Raw genomic sequence first — 24,575 nt, forward strand, 5'->3', positions numbered from 1 at the left:
ACCCAAATAAACCAAGTTTTTAAAGTAAATAAAGCATTGAAAAAGATTTGACTTCCCTCTCTTTGTTCCTACAGTGGCTCTTTGTTGAGCCATACAGTGGACATTATCATATTCAGTTATATTCTTCATGGTTAATTTATTGCAAGGGAAACTTCTAAACAGCCATTGTTAAAATCAGCATGAGATTAGAAATGAAATCTGCTTTTATTTTAGTATTTAATGCACTATTGAGAATAGACATTACAGTTGTCCTCTTACAAAGCTGGCACGTGCCCTGTCCTTGCGTGACTAACCCATTTGATCATGGTTTCTGGCACTCTGACGCCTTGGCTTGTTTTCCTTCACCTCCTCGTCCTCTTCTGTAACCCCTTCTTTTTTTTCTCTAGCACTCATGAATAGTGCACATCAAAAATGCCCTGTGGAAGAGGTACGTCTGGCACAATACTATGTGACTCTTGAATCAAGTATGCTTTGCCGATTGCAGCTAATGATTCTGTGATGGCATAGGAACAGCGTAATTGTCAGCTTTTGCACAATAAGACTTTACCACTTCCTAAATTGCACTTGCAATCCAAAATTTGTCCCTCAGATCATTTCCTTTTCTCTCTAAAGAAATCAAAGTGAAAATACAATGTGGCCATTGAAAAAATTATTTGAATGTAAATATGGCAAAAATAGAAAAATGAAGAGGTCAGGATTCACTTCTTTTATGTAACTTAAAACATATGACTTGGAAAAAAAACCCCACAAATGTTACTGATTTTTAATCTACAAGTGGGTAAACTTTAGGAAGTTTCTAGCTGGGAACATTTAATTTTTTCCTTTTACATGAAGGAGGGGGAAATAGCTTCTTAAATTTTGTGCCTTAGTACTTTTCATTTCTCTAAAACAAATGAGATTTAAAAAAGCTTAAAGAATAAATCTCAGAAGTGAGCCATCAAAAGCAAAGCCAGATGTGTTTAACTCTTCTTTTTGTTTTATTCATGGGTTGTTTCAGCTAAAAGAAGTTTCAGCTCCAGGTTCACCACAATGCAGGATGCAGGGACAAGTAGTGAGGAGGAAAGGGGGCAGGACCATCTCTCTTGGTGGTAACTTGAACATATAATGACTTAAGTCATTACGAAATAGCACCCTAAACCTTTTAAAAACTTCTCATATTTAATACAATTATTTTTTTTTTAACTTGGCCACTCTTAAAATCTGGAATTTATGTTCTCCATTTCATTGATAGTGGATTGGTAAGGGCTGTGCTATTATCTTACTGCTGTGACAGTGTATTTTAACCTCTTCAAAACTTTTGTTTCTTTTCTTTAAATAGCTTCTCGGACCTCTAGCCATAGCGAACAGCAGAGGGATAGAAGGTATGATGAAGTTTTTTATATTACAATTAGGTGTTACTATAAAACTTGTTAGATTCTGTCACAGTATTGCCTTTTATGGCTTTCTCCTCTAGGGTGTTTCTTTTCTCCTTCTCTCTTTTCTTGGTATGTTTAAAAATAAATTAGGCAGGATAAAATAAATATCATGATTCTTAAACACAAGAGTTTGAGGAGTTTTCTCATCAACTTTTGTGTGTCTTTAAAGAAGAATGTAACCAACTATCAGACCTCTGCAGAACTGTTTTACTTTCCTGACATCTATTTACAGGATCACTTCACAGTGCCAATAAGCACACTTTCAGGTCTCCTTCCAGTTTCTCAAAGGATATTGAGAAAAGAGGTCACCAACCTGGATAGCTGGTGAGCTGAGTCTGCCATTCTTTCAGGTGTCAAGGAACTGTAGCCCTCTTTTTTTAAAAAATTCTTTTTACCGTAATTTTAGAAGTTACACTTCTGCAGGTTTTTTTTGGGGTCAGCAGACAGAAGCTTCTATAGGCTTCATACTCATGAAACTCCTCAAAATATATTTTGTGTAGGACTCTAGATTGATCAGTAGTACTCTGGGGCATGTTCTGGGTACGTGGGCCATCACTGCAGCCTATGCTCTAAGGCAGTTGTTACAGGGATAAAACAGGGGTAGTACCTATAGGTCTTTAACTGCCACAGAAATCCCTATGGTACTGGCTGCTGTAAGGACGTAGGCCCTGCCCCAAAAGCCTGTGAGACTTGCTCTGCCCCACTTTAGCACAGTGGGAGGTTTCCCTCGAGGTCTGAGGATAGACAAGTTTTTAGGTAGCCAGCCAGAAGCATCTGGTTTCTACTGTTTTCATATCGTAGCAGGCTAAGGGCAAACACATGGTTAGTTTTCATTATTTCATGAAGAGTAAGATTTCTTCCATCTGAGTTACATACACTTGTGTTGAAGGACTTTAAGCATGTAAATTATTTCACTGAAGCCAATAAACCTACTTTTTGGCTTAGGCATTTAATTAGGTGCTTTGAATGGAAGCCTAAGTGCTTGTTAGAAAGGTCAGGTAAGTTACTTTGAAAGCAGGGAAAAACACCTCGGGTTCAATCAAAAAGACCTGAACTATTTTGATTTCCCATGTAGAGAAAACCTTGGTCTTTTGTACTTAAAAGAACTATTTTTAAATGGTTTAGGTAATTATTCCACTTTGCCTTCATTTCCAGGCGTCCTGAAATTACAATAGTTGCTGCTGAACCCCTCCGGCCATCCTCCTGGTTTCCAGGTGCAAGCCCTGTTGCTCCTCAAGGATTAGGATTCCCTTCTGCTTCATCTCATGCTCAGTGGAGGAGAAATGAGCATATTCCAGCTGAGGTGAGTGTGAACTTACATGATATGTGTTTGATTTACAAAGGTAAAAAGCACATTAAGTTAGAGAGGAATAGGGTTTTTGCTTGCTTAGGCTTTCATCATATTGGATAAAAGACTATGACAATGTTCTTTTCCTCTGCATATGTTAATTCAATATTTTTAGATTTATGTGCTTTTTATTTGAAGGATCACATCTGGGCGTCCATTAATATTTATCTCTGTTTTTTAGCTTCCACCATCATATGAGCAGGTGATAAAAGAAATCAATCAAGTGCAAGTCAATACAACAAATAACAATAATGCTGCTGCTCCTAGACATACCACTACTTCTGCAACACAAACTGACTTTCCGGAGGAACTAATCAGCCATTTGCCAGGAAGTAATGTAAAAACTAGTGTGCCTACACACTGGGAATCTGCAGTCTATCCAGGTGAGGCTATTTTGAATTTCTCATTGATGAAACCTTACTCTGTCTCCTGAAGATGTCCTTTATTACTGGTCTGTGCAGCGTTTAATATGAATAACAGTTACATTTCTGTGGATGATTACTTCTGTAAATTTATGTAAAAATTGTGTCTTCTGATGAACTACCATTGCATTCACAGTCAGATTGTAATTAGATCTTAAATTTTTGCTCAATTCAGCCATAATAACAATTGCTTTAGGGCCAGAGGAGCTCAGATGTTCAATCAGAATAGCAGCAGAGTTACACATTCAGACTGAGAAGTGTGCAAACCAAACTGGGGAAGTTACTGTACTATTCTTTGGTCTAGGTGTTGCTTTCATGCCCCTCATGCTTTAAGCTAACACGCAGTTTTGAACTCACAATGTGTAGACAACCGTGCATTTCAGCAATCTTCAGCTTCTTCCTATAGTTCATATATTTTTCATTCATCTTTTTAAAAAGAGATCTATGGTTTCACAAGCAGCAGTAAGTTATGAGTGAAAACATAATTTTTACCATCCTGATTGCTTACAAAAAATAACATAAATAAAGAGTTGTGGAATAGATAACTAAAACCTTTTCCTTTTCTCTTAGCAGTGCAGAGTCCTCTTAAACCTCCTAGGCCTTCTGCATCTCTCTTGAATAGGTCTCCTTCAGAAAATGAGAATCCCTTAATAGTCTTTGAAATTTCTGAAGGTCAGAGGTGCCAAGAAAATCCCAATGCTGTGATATGTCCTGTGCCAAAGCCAAGATCGAGAAGCAATCTCAGACCTGTGGTCAAAAATACTGAAAGTAAGATAGACGATGGAGAAGAAGTGAACCAGCCTACCACAAAAAGGCAGCAACCTCCAGTTCAGGAGTCACCTCTCTTAGATGATAGCTTACTGGACAATCACTTGGTGATGGACAGCATGAGTACAGAAAAGAGCCAAAATAGTATTGTTTCAAGGATCAAAGTTTTTGAATCCCAAGGAACTAATGATACCTCAGGATTATCAAAAAAGCCAGAAATTGCTCCTCGTTCATTTGCCCCAAGACCTGTTACTGCAAAGAAGCCAGTAGTTGCTCCAAAGCCAGGAGTAAGCAGAATTTCAGGAGGCTGGGATGCATGGACAGAAAGCAAATCGACACCTTCCAAGGAACTGCAGCCTCAACCTGAAGTAGTTGGGAGCAGTGTTACAACCAAACCCGAACTGCCAAAGAAGCCAAAACCTGGCCTTGTTAAAAGTAGTAGTAGTGATTTTCTTGATGCAAGGAGTGGATCAGTTGCAGAGAACAGCGATGGACAGAAGAAATTTCCTGTTCCTGCTCCAAGGCCTCTTGTTCCTAAGAAGTCATTTTATGCAGAAAATCCTGCACTTCCTTTGGCCTCACTAAGACCGATTGCTGCTCCCCCACGGGCTTCCATATCTGGCCAAGAGAAAGTTTTCAAGTCTCTGGGGGAATCGTCACCTGCAGCCAACTCCTCAGCACCTACTTTGCAAAATAAACTAGATGTGGAAGAAGACCTGATCAGTTTTGATGATGATGTTTTGCCCCTAAGTCCAGCTTGTGTAGCTACAAATAACATCAGTTCTGAAGCAGCAGCAGGTAAGAAGAAATTTTTTCAAACTGTCACTGTGGTTCATTACTCTTTGCAGGTGTATGAGTCTGTGTGGGTTATGTCTGCCTGTCTTGATGGGGTTTATGTGTATATATGAAATTCTTGGGTTTATATTATGTCAACATCACTATGAAGTTACTTGAATTTCGAGACTCGGGAGGCTTCAGGGCTATATAAATCTCATAACTTGCCTGCTGGATTTATTACATGATTACTAAAATAATGATAAAAGATTTGTTGATGTACACTAGATATCACTTCCAGAATGTATCACAATTCTCTCTGGGGAATTTGGAACATCTGACTTCTCGCCATCTAATCTGACTAATTTATTTGAGTGCCTGAAGTTCTGTAGTGGAAACCTAATCATCTAGAGAAGCAGCAAGATTTGTGGCATCTAGGGAAAATCGTGATCAAACATACTGGGATACTCTGCTTGTCTCACCAGTGCCTACTTATTTTCTTTTTCCTAGCTTTGTCTTGTCTTGTCATGCGACTCTATGCTTGTTACGCAAATTCAATTTTTTCTAATAAGTGAAAACAGTTATTACATATGTACAGATTTATTACTACCACCACTACATCCCTTTCATAAACCTTGTTTGATTCCATTAAGTGCTTGGGGTAGAATTTTTTTAATGGTTTTTTTGGTAGTTTAAGACACAGCTGAGTGTTGGGCTGTCATTAAATTTTATAGCAATAGGTTTTTCCCTCCTAATGTTCAAGAATGTCCTGATTTAGCTTAGCAGTCCCGTTGTAATCCAGGTCGAGTTCTGCTTTAAAACAGATGGTGTATCATACAAAATGCTTGTTTAAGGGACTAGCTATGATTTTTTAATCTTTTTTTTAACCTCATGTATTGAGTTTATGGGGCAAGGTTTTGCTGGGGGGGGGGGGGGCGGGCTACAGGGTTGGCTCTGTGAGAAGCTGCTAGAAGCTTCCCCCATGTCTGATGGTGCCAATGCCAGCCAGCTCCAAAATGGACCCACCGCTGGCCAAGGTGGATCCCATCAGCAACAGTGGTAGCACCTCTGTGATAACATATTTAAGGGGAAAAAGTTGCTGCGTGAAACCGATTGCAGCCAAAGAGAGGAGGGATAATATGCGAGAAGAACAACTGCAGACACTAAGGTCAGAAGAAGGAAGGAAAGGAGGTGCTCCAGGTGCCAGGGCAAACATTCCCCTGCAGCTCATGGTGAAGCCCACGGTGAGGCAGGCTGTGCCCCTGCAGCCCGTGGAGGTTAATGGTGGAGCAGATCCCCACCCTGCAGCCCGTGGAGGTTAATGGTGGAGCAGATCCCCACCCTGCAGCCCGTGGAGGAACCCACGCCAGAGCAGGTGGGTGCCTGAAGGAGGCTGTGACCTCCTGGGGGAAGTCTGTGCTACAGCAAGCCCCTGGCAGGGCCTGTGGCCCCACGGACAGAGGAGCTCCCACCAGACCTACTGTGGAGCAGTCTGTTCCTGGAGGGCTGCATCCTGTGGGAGGGACCCATGTGGGAGCAGTTCGTGAAGAACTGTAGTTTGTGGGAAGGAGTCATATTGCAGAAGTTTGTGGAGAACTGTCTCCTGTAGGAGGGACCACACTCTGGAGCAGGGGAAGAGCATGAGGAGTTCTCCTGCTGAGGAGGAAGGAGCAGCAGAGAGAGCGTGCCATGAACTGACTGCAACCCCCATTCCCCTGTGCCCGTTGCAGGGAGGAGATAGAGAAAATCAGGAGTGAAGTTAAGCCCGGCAAGAAGGGAAGGGTGGGGGAAAGGTGTTTTTAAGATTTGGTTTTATTTCTCATTACTTTATTCTGATTTGATTGGTAATAAATTAAATTAATTTTTCCCCAAGTCAGTCTCTTGTCCGTGACAGTAATTGCTGAGGGATCTCTCCCTGCCCTTATCTTGACCCACGAGCCTTGTGTTATATTTTTCTCTCCCCTGTCCAGCTGAGGAGGGGAGTGATAGAACAGCTTTGGTGGGCACCTGGCATCCAGCCAGGGTCAACCCACCACACCTCACTTGTCATTAAACATCTCAGCTTTCTGAAATGAGCAGCATAGATACTGTGTAGTTGTCACAGTAAATTGCTATTAATGATCGTTCAAAAATGTGATTTCTTCACCATTTGTAGATTCTATTGTTAGATGAAGTTCTGGTTTGCTACTGTTTCTGCTCTGTATTGGCATAAAAACCCCAAGGCAGATGTCAGAAGTCCCTTCAGTCCCTGAACTGTTAAGATTGATATGTATGGGCGTACAGACCTCAGGGAAGTTTATGAAACCAGTGAAATAAGGCAAAAGAAGGTCCTGCAGGAGAGGTGATTAGGTCAACATGGATACAAGTGGGTTTTTTGGGGTGGGTTTTGTTTTTTTTTTTTTGGACTGAGAGATTCCAGGAACACTGCAGAAGCTGTACCAAGCCTGGAAGGAGGAAGGGTTACAGGGTGACTGGAGAAGTGTTTCATACTTATGTCAAGGAAGTATATCACTGATAGTGTCTAGCTGGGAACAGAGTCATGATCATTGTGTCTGGAGACAGGGGTTGTGGACAGGCGCTGTGCATGTGATAGTTTTAGAAGTGCGAGGGATGACTCTTGTTTTCCATAGGGTAAAACTTTCATAGTTTCAGCCATTTTATTATATTAATGTATGCAAGAAGCAGAGGGGAAAATGTAACTGTTCTAAGCAGCAGGCAAGAAAAGAGAATACTTACATTTTGAAAGTGCGTAAAAAAGAAAATTATGTTTTAGCTATATACACTAAAAGACTGCCTTTTGCCCAACCAGAAAAATTAAATAACATTAATTCTTTTGTTAAATCAGGAGTTGGGTGAGCTCAAATGAAAATCACCTGAAAAAACAGCTTTTGTGATGTAGTAGGAATGTCAGTCTTCATCTTTCTGCTTGGTGTCCTAGGTGTCATTCTTGGTGTAATTAAGAATACTTTACATTCTCATGGTTAACAGAAGAATTATTCAGAGAATAGTTTCCTGACAACTTGAGTCACCTGTCCATGATTTTATTCACTCAATAAAATGGCATCTTTGCTGCAGCCCTTTCTTACCTACTAAAGAGAGGAATGTCTGACAGCATTATCACTTTATTACACTGTAAAATTAGGATTCATTCCAAATTTTTACAGGCATTTGTGAGCTCAAGATAATATTCTCTACTCTTGATTGCTAATGTTGTGCTATGTCTTGACAAAGCATCCACAAGAATGCTGGCCTTCTGAAAAATGAGGCAACACGAGGCACTAACACTAGCTATTTCTCATGTTCCCATAGGAACAGCTTAGGATTTGCAAGATGAATCCACAGTAAAATGTTTTGTAAAGTCAAGAAGAGAAGGTCTAATCTTGCTCCCAGTTCCCCAGACCTTTGCGTTTCTTACGTATTTGTCATTGTCCTTATTTAGCAAAATGACAGCACTCTGTTTGTTGTTATGGCAACCCTAGGAAAGGAGGAAGGCTTTTATGCAGTGCTGTTTGAGAAACAAGCTGTTGGTGCTTAGTTTCAAAGAGCAGGGTTACAGATTACAGCATTCACAAAACTTAGGGTTTTTTTCTGATACAGCACAACCCCATCTGGTACTTAGACTAATGTAAATAGAACTGGACTGATCGTTCACTGCTGCTGCTAACACCTGATGGAAAGTAAGAAGGTAAAGCAGTCAGATGAGGAGGGGGGCACAGAAGTTGGAGTGACCATATAGCAAAAGGTGGACCAGGCAAAACAAATTCAGTCTCCACAGCCGTTTACTTGACTGATGTAAGACATCAGCTTCCTCTAACAGAAGGCTGGCATCACCACAGTAATGAAAAGTATTTTAATACTATTTATGAGCAAAGATCAACAGCATTGGCAAAAAAGCAGTTTATGGTTTCACCAGTTTAACTGTCAGTGTTTAACTGGTAGTTTTAACTACAAAGCTAGCTGGATGATTTTCTTTCAAGTTTACCTCAGGCAATCCCATGGGTTTCATCAGCATTTGACAGCATCTCCAACGGCACAGCTGTTAGTAGAGTCAACTTGCCCCTGTCCAAACATTAATAATTTTATCTTTGACCTGTATGGAGAGGGGAAGCTGTTCTGGTGCAAATAGAGGCTGGGTACCGAGATCCCTTTCAGAGCTTTCAGCATCCACTCTCCCAGTTGAAGTCTGTGGGTGCTTTGGAAGCTCAACAGCTCTGAGATTCAGAGGTGAACTGTGGCAAAACCTTGCGCCCAGCTTCTGTCTCTGATGGTGGCCCAAGGGAAGTGCCAGAAAGAAGTCAGGAATGACAGGTGTGTAGGGCTGCTTCTTTCATCAGCAGCCAAAATCGATGCCAGTTTTAAGTGCCATAATTTTGGACTCAGAGGCTGGCTAGAGATAATGTTCAAAGCCATTTGTATCCTAATGAAATTCCTTGTGTTCAAGTCAGTTATTGAGAATGTGAAGGCACCTGTTTGGGACTCTAAATCTTGAGATGTTAATGCTTTGATAACAGTTGTGATCTTTTGGATCATCTAGGGTATTTTTACACTTTTCTTATAGCTCAAAAAAGGGATTTGTGCAGTTCATGAAAGTTAAAAGTTTCAGTAATCTGTCAGGTGAGCTCTCTTGTCACTAATCCACTTTTACAAAGGCTTGGAAATGAAATCCTAGTGCAAGTTGAACAGAGTGTAAATTCCATGGCTTCAGAAGATCCATGATTTTACCCGTAGCTTGTATTAGTTGCTATGTTAAAGCATGTAGTGTGCCTGCTTGCTTAATGTTCTGGCAACGTCTATTTTGGACAAAGAAAATATGGTAACAGTACCTTTAAAAGCACAGCATTTAAATTAAAACCTGAAGGTGATCTTGCTAGAATGTTTTTATTCCTTTTCGTTTGTAGGAGTTATTCTTCTTTCTTGTCTGTCTCTCTCTAAAACAGCATGTAATTCACTGATTGCTCTGTGCCTACTATACCAGAACTCAATTTAAACAAAACACTTTGAAAAGTAGTTCAGAGAGAGCCTTACCTTACCAGCAGAAGTCAGCTCTCTCTTTGGATATCTTTGTCATATTAGTGTATTCAATTCTAACAGTAATATGACTAGTAATATGACTACTGCATTTCTTAGTTGTTTTATCTGTCTGTCTGTTTATCTATCTAGCTAGCTATTTCAACATCGTACAAAACTTCATTTCTGCTTGTACGGCGAGAAAAACCCCAACCAAACCAGTGCTGCTGCCCATTTGTGGGTATTGTTCCTTCTTGTGGCATGAATGGTGGAATTTGTATCACATTGTAGTCAATTCAGGAAAACTGCTGCTTGAGTAACTCCAAATTTGTCTGCTGTGGGGATATTGCCCAGCTGCTTGCTTTTAATTGCTTCCTCAGGAAGGAAAAGGAAAAAAAGAACTGAAATAGTTCTAACTGGTAGATTAGTCCAGACGTATCTTCAAAATAATGCAGCTTTTCATAGGGTTCTGCTATGTTACTTCTGATGACTCTTCTTGTGGTTAAAGACACCTGTCTCCTTTTTTGCTTACTATCAAAGGTATCATCCCCAGAAAAGTGAGCTGTCTCATCCATTTTAACCTACTATTTGGCTTAATCCCTGGCAAAAACAGATTTACCTGAAGACATGCTCCTGTGGGGTGGAGTAGTGGAGGTAGAGGTTTGTGCTGTGTCCAGTTGGTTTTGCTACGAGGTTGGCAATCTCCAACAGGAGTGGTAACAAACACCCATTAACCCTTCAGGCATTACAGATGTTTGCTTAGTAAACATAAATTGGAGCCTTCAAGGAGCTTGCAAGTGACTCCACTGTTGCCACAGGAGAGGGCTTTATGTCTAGTTTCAGGAAACAAATCAGGTTTTTAAATTACAGCTACATAATAGATGAGGAGCCTTTAGCTTGTCAAATGCAGATGAATTTGCTTTTGAGTTCCGTGTCTATAGATACTATTAAGTGGTAACATGCAAGTAGTAATGTTCTTAATAATAACTGTCTTCTCTGATGATTAAATCTGCTTACTTGACAAGAATGCTTAAAATGCAGATATCCTTTGATCAGAAACATTGTCAAACAACAACAGCAAAATGCGTATTTAAAAGAAGTGTTTATAAATAAAACTATTTTTTTTCCTTTGCTAAAAGCATATGAGATTCTTGCAAGGAGATAGCTAGGTATTTTAAACATTATAAATTCCCTTGTCCTTCACACTTCCATTTAAAAGATTTTCTATCCCCTACTGCTTTCGTCTGCTGTGGAGGTTTCCAGCTTACCTGTTTTGGGGAACTTGAATCTCTTGCCAATGAGCAAGCAAGCATTCATTACCTGGCAAGAACGGGCGAGGCTGCGTTTCTTAATCTCCTGAGTAATTTGAGGGTTTGGGGTTTTTTTGTCACCCACTGTATGTTCAAATACTCTCTGGCATGCAATTTTTGAAGTTAGACCAGGTTATGCAACCAATTTCTAACAACATGACCTTGTGGCTGACCTGTTCTGGGCAGGAGGTTGGATTAGACACCTCCTGAAGGTTCTTGCAATCTGAGTACCCTAGTCTTACTTCAACTGGCAAAATAGATTAATGATGGAACAATAGCCTCCAAACTCTCACATAATAGCTCATGCTGGAGGTATAAGCACTCCTTTTTTTGCCAAAAGTAATGTAATTACTATCACCTTTACTGGTATGGACAAGCTAGCGATGAACCAAATAGTTGTGCTCTTAGATACACACAGATGGCAAGTGTGGGCATTCCTGCGGTCTGGGGGAGAAGTGCTGAAAGCTCGGAAAAAGTCCATTTATATCTTTCTTTGTGTACAATGTAGCACTGTAGTTTTCCACCCCATAAATGCTTGTATTGTCATTAAGTGTTATAATAGCCCAAGAAATTTTGCTGTTCTAGTAGCAGATTTTATTTTAGCTGCTTTCCAACTTTTTAACATTGTGAGTGAGATATTTCATTGCTCAGTTAAGGACATCTTACATTTTCAACAAATACATTTAGGTTGGATCCTCAGTTGCATTTCTTAGGATTATTTTTTTTTTTTAATATACTTTCCAGGGAATATCAAACTCTACATAATTCTTTGACCGTGTGCACTTTCATCATATGGTGGCTAGGCTCCTTTTGCAAACTGCGTGTGAATCCTGTAGACATGCATTCTTCGGATTGGACTCATTCCTCAAAAATAGTGATCACTGGCCTTAAGTTGCCTTGCTTTTTGTGGCGATCCATCAAATGCCAGCAGTCAACAGGGAGCAATGCCTGAACGCCAATGCAAGTAGTTCACTACCTTTTCTCTGCTCTGAGTAGCAGTAAATTTTGCTGGATAACCTCTTCCTGTCCTGAAGTCTTTGCACAACTCTCTTTAAAAATTCTTGTTAATGTGTGAGAAGTTTGAGATTTCTGTTTTGGCATCTGGACATAATGTTTCCAGGAAGAAGGATAATCCTCAGGATAAAGCTTTCTGAAATTACTGTGTGCTTGCTTCAGTGTTGTGTGCTTTCGATAGAACAGTATAAGCAGGTGAAATAAAATTAATGCTTTGGCAACAACATTGGAAAAACTACTTATATGTAAAGGTTGTTACATATAAGAAATTTTCACCAGCCTGCTCAAGCACCTGTTTGACTAAATGTGCCATATCAGGTAAAGCAAATCTCCTTGGCCTGACAAACTATAAATCTTTGAATAAAGCAGGACCACACAGTCTGTTCATAGCCTCTACCAAAATAACTGGGCTAGTCATAAAAAAACTCTGTGAAGACCAGGGAGAAAAATCCTAGAATGTTTTCATAGCAGATTTGCTTGTCTATGCTCCAATTTAAGTCTGAAGCCATACTAAGTGTACTCCTGAATACTGTATTCTTTTTATTTGAGTGTTAGGAGAATGCTGAGAAGCCCAAGTTTCCCCTGAGCTTACTTTCAGGTTATGCACAGATTACATCCTGAAAGAGCCTGCATCCCATTCTCCCTCTCTTCCCCCTCCCCACCCCCACCCCCTTTTTCTTTTTTAATTTCCCGGTCTATTAAAAGACATCGTCATGACCAGATCATGGCAATTTTCCATGCAGAGGGAGCTGCAAATTGCGTATTTGGATAAAGGTGGTGTAGTCCATATTATTCTCTCTGGGTCAAAAACTCTATTTCTAAGAATGGTGAAATGTTAATTTTGATGATGAAAAATATTGGGGAAAACTGAGATTGGAAAATCACTAATGCTGGAATTTGGGTAGGATACCTGTCTAATATGTCTATTTATAGTTGTAAATAGGTTGAGATTTAGAACATCTGAGTGAACTGACGTCAGACTTGGGCTATAGCATTTCACAGTGTTTCAGCACGGACCCCGTTCCTCTTTGGGATGTTAGCTGTCAGGTTTCCATGAAATGTCCAGCTATATTACTGGTGGGGGCCTGTTGCTGAAAATCTTCCCCCAAGTATGTGTCCACAAGTACCAGAGTAGTTTCATGGGGCTAGGTTTTAATAAAACCATTTGTTGATGAGGCTTGGCTTTATTCTCTGTGCCTGGAAGACCCTGATAACAATACTGTGCTATGTGCAGAGAATGTGTGAGCTTTGCCTGTAACAGCTGATTTAGGGGTTTTTTAATCAAACTTTGAAAGTAGACACAGTTGCATACTTCTGTGGTAGCAAGTGTTGTAATGTCAGCATCAACACCTATCATATTGCACTGTTCTTATCTGTACTGGGAGTACTTCTTGCAGGACTGAGCATCTTCGCAGCAGATAGTACTGGTTGTGCTTTTAGCTTTCCACATCTGATTTGTTTGGAGATTACCCTTATTGCTGCTGAGATGTCTGTTACCATCTTCCTATCACTTACTTAAAGACTACCAATAAATATTTCAGAAAGGTATCCATCTGTCCTGCTCACATGGGCAAAACCTAGCGTTGTTCTGTAACCTCCTAATTTTTTATTTTAAACAAGGATGGTAAATCAGACAGGGAAAAAATCTGTCTCTCCTAAACTGGTAGAAGAAAGAGATGATATATGGTGTATTTGAATACACAGCTTTCGTTTGTTTTTCCTGTGAATAAGCACGTTAAACGTTTATGTGATAACATGTGTTGAAACAGAAGCAGTAGAAAAGTGAGACTAAGGAAGACACAGGCTTTAAGCATCATTATAAAAGTTTAATAAAAAAAAAAATCGATAGTCTGTTGATACGTGTTATGAAAAATGCCTTGCAGATTAATTTCCTTGAGCTGAGAAGCTTTAAATGAGTATATTAACAATTCTGTTTTCACACCTCAGTGAATTATGCTCAAATGATGCCCAATTGTTGTTAAACAACATAAAAATTTGATATGTTGTCAGTCCCACTGCACAAAGCAGTCAGTCCCAGTGCACAAAGCAGCACAGTCGTTTACTCAGCCAATTTCTGCTGCAAACCCAACTCTGGGGAATGGAATAACACAAACAAGGTAATGAGTTTTAAACTAATTATGAGGTGACAACAGTATAATTGAACATAAGATAATGAGTGCAAAACTAAGGTTCATCAAATGGTTTTCTCAACCTTAGAAATTACTTTTCTCAGACTTAAAAATTACTTCTTGGATTTATTGATGTAGATACCTTCTTGCCAACTGTTGAGTGGTCGAGAAAACCATTTCTACACATAGCAATGATTAATAGTTGACAAACAGCAATTTTTGTACAGCTTTAAATCACCCATAAATTTACAAGAATGCGGATCTGTGATTATTTTCATATTTAGAGCATTTCCACTTGGTTTCACGATGTCTATTTTTTTATAAGATGAAGGCTTTGAAAAACTGTTTCCTCATTGTTCATGCAGAACTTCCTTAACCTTGGCAGAACCTTACCTTGAGAGGTGCTCCACGTGCTGGTGTGTTCCCTATGGTCCTGCTGTGTCAAGGAGCCCATGACTTAGCCCTGCTCACCTTTCTTCTGCTTGCCCTGTGTCTCCAGCTTCCCAAGGGGCCAGTGCAGCTCTGAGGCCCAGCTGCCCTGCTGCCTCGCCAGGGTCACTCCTCAAATATTTCTGTTGTAGAGTTGCCAGATAACTGAAAGAGAGAAGAAACCCCAGGTCTGGTTTTCTTTTTTCAGCCACACTAAAGTCACTCTGAACATCAGTGCAAGAGTAGGTAAATCTTTATTTAATGCAGTTCAAATGTTAGTATTGTAGCTAGCAGACGTAGGTATAAAGGAATAAAAGAAAATTATAACTACAGGCTTGCTTTAAGGCCGTGATTTTTGTTTCTTGTCATGATTGTAGTGCCAGAATGTTGCACCCTTCTTGTGGTCTGTGTTTTCAAGTCCTCTAGAAAAACCCTAGCTCTGATGCAGCTTCCATTGAAGAGACTTAAACATTTTGCTGACGAGTGCTAATCCATTACTTAAACAGCACGATAAGTTTTACCCCTACCTTCTAAAACACTGTGTGTTACCTGTGCCTAGTTCCTGGATGTGCCAGTGTCTTTGGGCACAACGTGATGGAGCCATCTTCTGTCTAGATGGTAACGGAGCTTTTTTTTGACTATAGCCTGTATACCTTTAGCTGTAGACAAATCATTGACCTCTCATGATCTTTTCTACCTGAGGTGTATGCTCGAAGCTGTTTACAAGCAGCCTGTCAGAAGGAATTGATGTGCTTTGATTCATGATTAAAATGTGACATGAAGGTACCCAGGCAGAATTTTGGGGAGCCTGTAGGCAGGCAGGTTATCTTGCCTTGGAGAGAGACCATGGCACAACCCCCCATGGCACTCGTACGTGATGGATATGACTACGAAGAAAGCCTTAAGGCAAGGGAAGGGGCTAGTGGGGGGGGGACATTTGAGCAGCAGTGAACACGCGTCAGCACTGCACTGCAGCATGTTGTCCCCGCTGTGGCTACAGCTGTGCACTGGCAGCGGGAGCTGGGGGCATGGGCAGAGGGGCTGCCAGCTGCAGGCAGAAACACCCAGCAAGGAGGAGCAGCACAGAGGCTGGGGAAGCTGTGACCACCATTGTGTGTGTGTGTGGCAGGACAGTCCATTACGCTGCTATTCAGCAGCTCAGTATTACAGTGTTTTCTCTCTCTGAAATGACTTCGGGACTATTTTTGGTTTGAAAAAAAACCAACAGAGCTTGATGTGTTTGGTCGTCTTCCCCTCTCTCTAAAAATGCCAAATTAAAAAATTTAATTTTTAATTAAAATGCTAAGAAGTCTTTTTTATGAGGTTGTTCATAAATAAATACTGTATTTCTGGATTTTCTTAAATCTTATGTATATTCCAGACACAGATTTCTAGTGTCTTGATAAACTGCATTGTGCTATACTATCCAAAATTATCTGTAAGAAATGATGACTTCATATTACATAATTTTTTAAATCATTTTTTGTAAGTGTTGATGACAAGGTTTTATCAAACACAGGGCTTCCAACTTTGTCAGAAAATGTGGTGGTAGTTTTGAGAAAGGTATGTTTTTATAAAAAGTCCCAAAGAATTTAAAAAGATGCCCAGCATACTTCCTCTCTGAGATTCAGACAGTCCATAAATAACATCTCATTGAGCTACACATCTAAAAAGGCCACCAGAGGAGATAAGACTCAGTTGTTGGGGCTATGAGTATGTGTCATGGAGAATTTATTATCTGGAGTGCTTCTCCAGTTTCTACTTTACACATTTACGATACCGTTAAGCCTTGCCATTTTACTGCAGTTTTTGGTAACTTCATAGAAAAAGGTAGCAGTTGTTAACAACAGAGAAGAGATATAAATGAAGTATTGCTCTTTGACATGAAGCTGTACTTGAGAAAGAACTTACTGATTTGGATTTTATTTATGTACAAGTATTTTTACAGCTGTCTTCTACATGTGCATATGTTCCCGTGCCTATTAATAAGAGACTAGTGCTTAAGTTTGTGAAGCATAGAAAACATTGCTCCTGTCTTACTGGTGGAATGATTGGACAGACTTGTAGAGGAGTGAGTGATATGGGCAGGGGCAGAGCTCAGGCACAACTCCCAGTCCTTGGTCTGAATCAGTCTCTCCCATGACACCAGGTTTATAATCAACAAAATGATGGAGAATCTTCCAGGGAATTAGTTGTTCTACAGCGAAAACATTTTGTAATCAGTAATATTTAAATGCTTTGTTTTGTTTTGTTTCTGTAGGAATTTTGTCTGCTGCAGTGCTGATTGTTTAGCTTTGGAAAGATTGTACTGATTAAAACTTCTTAGTGAATGTGTTCACAGCTATGTCTGCATATCAGAGCAACTGCTTTGAAAACGTTTCCCTAAAGCCATCCTGATTTCAGGTCCATATTACTAAGCAATGCAGTTCTTCTTGTTCAGTGGCTTATATAATCCCAGAAGGCATCTGGAGCATGTTTATGTTAAGTCAACTATGAGTGCAGATGTACAGAAGAAACATGTTATTTACAAAGAGCTGAGTATGCTACTTGCATCAGCCTGATTTAGATCTTTTTTTTATGACTTCCTTGGGTGTGAAATATAAATGTCGTTAATAATGAAAGCAATACCTGGTGAGATTTGTGTTCAAGAAATAAATGTGTTGGAATTATTTTTTTTTTTTCATTTTAGATCCATTTCAGTTCGTCACCAAAAGTGAACCTGCAAAGGAACAAGCAGCTCAACCAGCTTTAGCCCGGAAACCCACTGTGATCCGAATCCCAGCTAAACCCAGGAAATGTAAGTTCTTCTCCCAAATTGTCTGAGAAATCCCTGTCAGAAAGGAATTTTAACTGGGACTTATTATTTACTAATGGAGTTGCTGTTTACTAGCTACACTTGCTGCCAAAGGAATCCTGTGGTAAGTTTGACAAGATGGAGGAGCCAACCTAAGGGCTGTGGTGGGAGTGAGAAACAGCTGGGAGTCGTGTTCCTCTCTCCCTGCCTCCTAGCTACCTCCTCTGGCTCCCTGCCTTGTGCTAAGTTTGATGTCTCTCAAACCTTATGGTGCTAATACATATCTGAGGTGAACAGGGGGTGTGTGGGGGAGCAGGTCTAGAGGCTGGCAGAGAAGAGCTGGAGACCCTTTCAGCAGAAGCAAGCTTGTCTCATCAACTAAACTGTATCACTGAGCTGTACCTTTAATCAAATTGATTTCTGTTCCGGCATCAGCTGAGAATATTTTAATGCTGCTCCCAAGCTACCTGGATGCCAGGCCCCTACTTGTCAAAGGAACAACATTAGTGTATTAAACTTTGCTTCAAACACAGCTTAGTTGGGATGTAAGCATAGTTATCACAGCTCACATCAAAAAGTTCCCTTGACTCTTGTTAGATTTGAAATCTGTGGCCATTTAAGCAATACTGTTTTGGTAGCAATGGAGGGAATAAAAAAGGCGTGTGAGAATTTGGATGCAAAAACTTGATGTGTTCAATTTTGTGTCAAGGTCTTGACTGTAGTTTTCTGACAGTTGCCATATCCCTAATGCGTTCCACCTCTAGTCTTTTACAGCTTTACAAATTATACTGACAACATCTCAGCGCAGACATCAATCAGAGAGCTCCAAGGTCTTTGTGCTGATCATTGCATGCTGGAGTACATAATTGCTCCTGTTTAGCCTTATGTTTTATCCTTAAAGCTTAGGAAGAAATGTCACAAGATACCTCTTAAAACTCATATTTCAAAATCATTTTTTACTACACTGAGTAAGTGTAGAGCCAACTTGTAGCAACTAGATGTCCAGGTGGCTTTTCTCCTAAGACTTTCTCTCATTATTTCCTGAGCTCCCTTCTCCCCCACCCCACCATCCCAGTGCTACAATACTGTTTTCTTTACCTCTGCGTATGTGAGAAATGCAGTGGAAATGATTAAAAATGCAGAGAAGACTGAAGATAAAGCTATGAGGAGAAGTCTTTCTGTTAATACCTGATCATAAATAAAAGGCTTTTGCCATTGGAAGAATATATTTATGAACTACTGTTAAGATTCCAAGACATAATTCTTCTCCACAAAGGAAATAATAATTTCCATTTTAAAAAAGAAAAATAAAACCACTCAAAACAAAACAAATGACCTCACAATTTGTTTTTTCCTTTTCTTTTTTCCCCCTCCTGAGCTGGATTCTCTTTTAGACTTGTAGCTAACCGGTCCCTTGCTGCTCTCTGGTGGTAACTGAACTTTCCGCAGGAGACTGCTGGTCATCCTGTACTCGGCTGTACTTGTCAGGAGGGTGTGAAGGACTGCTTTATGGGAGGCTGTGGCTGCAAGATTAATGGAATGTGGAGGAACAGAAGCAGGTTTTAAGAAAGCAGAGTAGCTTTTTGTCAGGTGGGAGCTGCTGCAGAAATGTAAGCTGTTAAAAGTTAAGAAATGAGTACAATTGGGCCAAGGTAGAACATGGATACAGTAGGATTTACTTGGTAAGAGGGACACGTAACCTCAGTACAAGCGGTCCTTAACCATCGTGGGTATGGAGGGAGATTAATTCTGGCAGGAGCCAGCATGAACCAAAAAGGAAAGTTCCAATAAACCAAAAAGAACCCTGCCAAGTACTACCAAAAAGGGAACAGAGCTGGATGCTTAAGAACTTCAATTTCAGTAAAGCACTCATTGACCGTTAGTATTTTTGTCAAGATGTAATTAGAAAGGAAGCTTTAAAATTCCACTTCAGTTATTACTTTTAGAAATCACTGAAAATAGCACCTGCCGCCTTGTTCTTGGATTTGGGGTGGGATTTTTTTCCCTTTATTTCCTTTAATTTTGGTCTGTAAAGAGTGAAAGTGAGGAAACTAGGCCATCCGTGTATATATCAAGATTTGAAGTGGTGTGAATGAATAAATCTCTTGTGCTTTTTATATATCAGTAAGGTATGATAAGAGGAGATTTCTTTTGCAGTTACTGTCAGGTGTTGGCTTTGCTTTTCATCCATCATACTACCTTAGAAGAGTGATGAACTTTGCCAGCGTTTTTTCCCCTGTGCTTGGCCACTGCTAACACTGTAGCTGTGGCTGGCTCCTAAGAATAAGGGATTTATTCTTGAACTGATCAATTTTTAAACACTTTAGATCATAATAATGCAACTGAGGTGTTAAAAACAAACAATACTTCTCCTTTCTATGCATTGTTTCTTTGTTGAGAGTACGTTTCATGAAATGAGCAACTGAAAGTTTTCGTTTTGATAGAATCTCCTTGGGTTTTGTCATCAGTCTGTAAATGTCCAGGCTGTCTACACATATTTTTACATAAATCCAAGACTGGCTGGAAGTCAAAGAACGTTAGTGTCTGAAGTTCTTTGTATGAAATTAATTTACTTGGGATACAAATACATTGTAAGATGGCAAAGTTCCAATATATAAAGACAAAATGATGGGTAAATATGTTGGCAAAACCTGTCCAAGTGCTTCCCAGGTTTTAATGGCAGAGGTGTTGAAAGCAGGTATCTAATTAGCAGGCTTTTGTGTTCTTTATTGTGACTGAGTACATGGTCACTCTTCCTTAGTAAAAGCTGTACTGTTTCCTCTTCCATGTCCTAGATTTGCTTAGCTCCTTAAAGACTACCAGGGAGCTTCCATCTCTGTTTTCTTTCTGTCACCCTGAATTTTGTAGCAGGCAACAGTTTCTTTTCTTGCCTTTACCTTTCTGGAGATTTTTCCATCCAAGTCTCCTGATCTTTCAGGGTTACTTGAAATAACCCTCAGCTGTTTTCCAGCCTGAATGATATTCCAGGAGCTGACAGCTGAAAAAAGTGAGCCACTTTAAAAATGTGACTGAGAGATGGTGATGGTGTTTCAGGGTATCCAGTAATGAGCTTGACATTCCCAGGGGTAGAAACCCTTCTGCTAGTCTAATATTATATCAACAAGTATTGCAGTTGAAACTCTGAAGCCCTAGGATAACTTGCTGGTGTCCTGAGAGTAAAGTGAAGATCCAGTACGCAGGATGGGAAGTACTCCTGAAGTCAACCTCAGAGTTGGCAGTGGTCCCTTCGTGTCCCTTTTCTCTTCACTAGCCTTTAACTGGTCCTGCCCATCGGCTGCTCTGGCTTTGAGGAAGGAAGTTGCATTCACAAAAAAATGCCCCAAACCAAGGTGGATTCCCTTACCTATTGTTGGTCCATGTAAAAAAGCTATTAATTAGACTTTAATTCAGGAACTTTTTCCTTTTTTACAGCTTTAAATGACATCCCACATAGCCCTCCACCGCTTCCTGCTGAAAAGCCTATTGGGAACACCTTGAATATCACAGTGGGAAAACCCGACAGTGCTGACCTAGTAAAAAAAGTGGTAAGTTAGAACTGTTTTCCTATTACAACTTTGTCTGCTTTGGTTAACAGATCCCTTCTGACTCTCAAGAATTTGTAAAGTTATTTGAAGGACCAAAGGATGAAACGGACTACTCAAAAATATAAGGCTTTTTTCTTTTAATTGTGTTCTCTAATTTAATTAGGTAATTTAGACTGCTTCGTTTCTCAAAAGCACTTTGTTGATTTTAGTATACTTTGATCACATCTATCTTCAATTTTCTGTATTTAGCAGCTGGAATCAGGATATTCTACAATTTAGTTTCAAAAGCACTGCAAAATGGTTCAAATCCCATGAGATTTACATAGTTAAATATTGTCAAAGTCCTTTATAAATGTTTTTGGGTTTTTTTTTTACCTTCATATACACAGTACCTCTCAGTGTCTATGCTAATTTCCAGGTAGGGAAAACTTTCCTGTAGATGAATGAAGCTTGCTTTCTTCAGCTTTTTGCTTCTAGTTATTTTCTACTGGTCCTATCAGAGCCTGAGTAGAACCATCTATTTTGGAAAGTAAGGCTCTGCTCCTCACTTCTGAGCACATAGTAATGGTAGACTTCGTAGCTGTGTATTCTATATGCCCTTTGAGACAGATTTACAAAAGGCAATTAAAGTAAACCAGAAAATGACAGTAGAATTTCCAAATACTGAGTGCTGTGATGACAAGAATGGCAGAGAAACCACAGGCAGTAAAAAGATCAGATCAAAAGCCCTCACTAGATGGACAGCTGCCAACAAATGTCTTTGTGGCTACCTCTAGTAACAGGATAAAGAGGTTTTTAAATGCCATGATTGAAGAGGCTATTCATAGAGGTCCCATCTTTTCTAGATAATGCTGAAAAACTAATTTCTGATAGAAGACATTAAATAACATTTTATACAATGCGACCTCAAAACTTCTACAATGTCATCCAGGTTATTGTGACAGACATGTAAGCTTCAGAGGATTTTTTTTAAGAAAAAGACTGCATCAAATCCACTGAAACATTTAAATCTTAGCTTTGGAAAGATAAGAACAACTGTGCTTCTGAAACTAGTATTGTTTGTCAGTGAAAGTGATTAACCAGCAACAGTAAAAATTGTTGACCGTAAGCAGCAGTTGGCACAGATTATCTTCCTTTTCACACAGAAGAGCAAAAATTTTGGTATGAGGGTAACATCCATCTGAAAGTGGTTACTTGTTTTCTTTCTAATCAGGATCATTTAATCAGGAACATTCATATGGGGACTTAATCAAGGGTCAAAATTTTGTCACAAAATGCATCTAGGTATTTTCTAGGTGGGCAAAATCACAGAAATTGTTTACCAGTTTTAGGCACAAGTATTCCTAGTTAAGTAAACAAGCCTGTTCAGACCTATTTAAAATTACTGATTCAAAAAGGATACTGCTGAACCTAGATTCAGCACTCTGATTTACCGTGCTGGTCCCCGGGCAGCTGTGCTTGTTCGGTGGAGCTGGCAGTACTCCCTGGCACTGGGGTGAAAATGAACAGCAGGAGGCAGAAAGGATGGTGGCTTCTTAATCTGTTACTGTGGTCCAAGCCCTTCAGATGTGGCACATGTTCCCCTCTGCTGACTCTGCTACAGTATAGTACTCTGGCAGGACCAGGACAGGCATCTGGGAGGAGTGAAGCCTTTATCTGCCAAAGCAAGATTCACCAGGGTTTATCTGTTAGATCTCTAGGAAACATACTTAGATGCCTTCTTTAATGAGAGCTAACGTTATTTGCAAGAGACGTTGTCCTGTGTGAGTTGCGTCAATGTCATATTTTCTGCTTTAAGCCTGTTCAGAGTGTTTCATCTGTCAAAGTTAAATGAAAATTGGTAACGTAACTGCAGCAGCTGGAATCCTACGGGCAGTGAAATTGTACATTTGTATGACGCTCCTGAATTTGGCTCTTAAGCTCTGACTCCTATATAGTAGGAAAAGAGGGCTGAGTCATGCCTAATGCACAATTTAAGCTGTGATTCAGGTAGTCAACCAGGTTATTTACATCTCCTTCTGTGTCCAACAAGACTTTAAAATGCTAGAACACACCATAATACTTACAACTTTATTTCCAGACCTCCAGAAAACCTTGTTTTTCCTGTCTGTAGGATATCATTTCATATAAGAAATGCATCATTTAAACAAGATCATTTTTGTTTCTTAGGCTTAAAGAAATGCCTTCTTTCTTTTGAATCTTTGTAGGAGTTGGATCATTCAGAACAGGGTGGAGTGGCTCAGCTAGAACCTGTACTACCCCCAAGGTAAGTGCAATTCTTTAGTGACTCACTTAAAAGTGGTGTTTCTGAGTTAGTTTGCCTAGTTAGTTTCAATGTAGACACTATGAACTCCCTAGTCCTAATTCAGTAGGTTTGGGTAGATGGTATGCTCACTAATAAATAGGCAGGACTAAGTTGCTACCTAATTAATACTTGTTTGTACATTATTGGTATGAGCAGGGAGATTATAGGAGGACAACTGTTTGGCTCTTCAGCTAACGTACAGTGGCTGCTGACAGTCACTCCCTTCTGCATCTTTAACCTTTTCACTTGCGGCACTTGCACTTGTGGCTGGGTTTGAGTGGTGAAGGAGTGGAGGTGGCAGATGCTGGGCCAGCACCTTTCCAGAAGCACTGGCTAGTTTATACCATTCATTTCAGACCTAAAACACTTGTAAAGGTGTGGAATCAACTAACCTTGGGGTTTTTTATTCTCTTGAACCAGCAGGAAAGAAGGTCTGCAGAGGAAAAAGTAGCTGGACCAGCCTTAAATTCAGGTCCGCTAAATGGCAGAGGCAAACTGGAGGGAGATAAGACATTGGTTAGCTAGCTCACTGTGGCTATCTCAACACAAGAGTTTGCTCTGTTGTGTCAGGACAAGAGAATCTTTCAGTTATTAAACTTAGTCTATCAGCAGTAATGAGTATTCATTAACAGGAAAGAATGTGGTAGTTGTACCCACAAGGGAACACCTCATTATTGCCCCTTACAGGCTTGTTACTTTCTGCTGTTTAGCATAACAGCGTTCCTGATTCTCCTGAGGATCTCTGGAACTGCAGTAAATGTTTTGTCCTTTCACTCTTCTGTTCAAATAGATTTTATTTATTTGGGTTTTTTTAAATTAAGCAGTAATAATTCTCTGAATTGCTTGTTAGGGTTTTCTTGTTTAGTTGAGTTGCCTTACAAATGTATGCATTGGTTTATTTCCAGGTTTAATGCAGTCTAACTTGGAATTTCCCCTTCCCCGTATTAAAAATGCTTAGTTTAGGATGAGACCAAGAAAGGGGAGAGGTGGAAGTTGAACAGAAGCAGAAAATTTGTTTGGAATTTAAAAAATAATCCATACTCAGATAGTAGTAGAGAGCTCCTATCAGGAGCATTAGTAGAGCACCAGTATCTTCTCAAGTGGTGGATGACACTCACAAAGTATGTCAGAAGGACAGTCTGGAGCTGTACTAATGCATGTTTGATGTGTTTGATGATTTTTACAGACTCTTTATGCAAGCAAATAATTACGCTGAATTACACTATGTGGAAAAAAAGAGAGGCAATTGTAGCAGAAACTTGGGGTAACTGGCCAAAGATTTCCCCAATAACAATCAAACAATACTGTATTTTTT

General features: G+C 39.9%; 1 protein-coding gene across 6 annotated transcripts in view; it reads left to right on the forward strand.

Annotated features, from left to right (window-relative positions):
* The window catches only part of SH3D19 (SH3 domain containing 19), an 86,820-nt gene that overhangs the window by 47,168 nt on the left and 15,077 nt on the right, over positions 1–24,575 (forward strand). For 4 of the 6 annotated variants that reach the window (XM_056327124.1, XM_056327105.1, XM_056327145.1 and 1 more), the window contains exons 4-10: positions 1,319–1,361; positions 2,571–2,718; positions 2,945–3,146; positions 3,756–4,751; positions 17,306–17,413; positions 20,843–20,955; positions 23,163–23,221. In XM_056327124.1, coding sequence (XP_056183099.1) covers positions 1,319–1,361; positions 2,571–2,718; positions 2,945–3,146; positions 3,756–4,751; positions 17,306–17,413; positions 20,843–20,955; positions 23,163–23,221 — 1,669 coding nt within the window. Of the gene's footprint in view, positions 1–386; positions 428–1,318; positions 1,362–2,570; positions 2,719–2,944; positions 3,147–3,755; positions 4,752–17,305; positions 17,414–20,842; positions 20,956–23,162; positions 23,222–24,575 lie in introns of all 6 variants that reach the window. The other 2 variants (XM_056327155.1, XM_056327114.1) reach the window with 2 other exon arrangements.

This window comes from Falco biarmicus, chromosome 1, assembly GCF_023638135.1.
Source record: "Falco biarmicus isolate bFalBia1 chromosome 1, bFalBia1.pri, whole genome shotgun sequence".
NCBI classification, from domain to species: domain Eukaryota; kingdom Metazoa; phylum Chordata; class Aves; order Falconiformes; family Falconidae; genus Falco; species Falco biarmicus.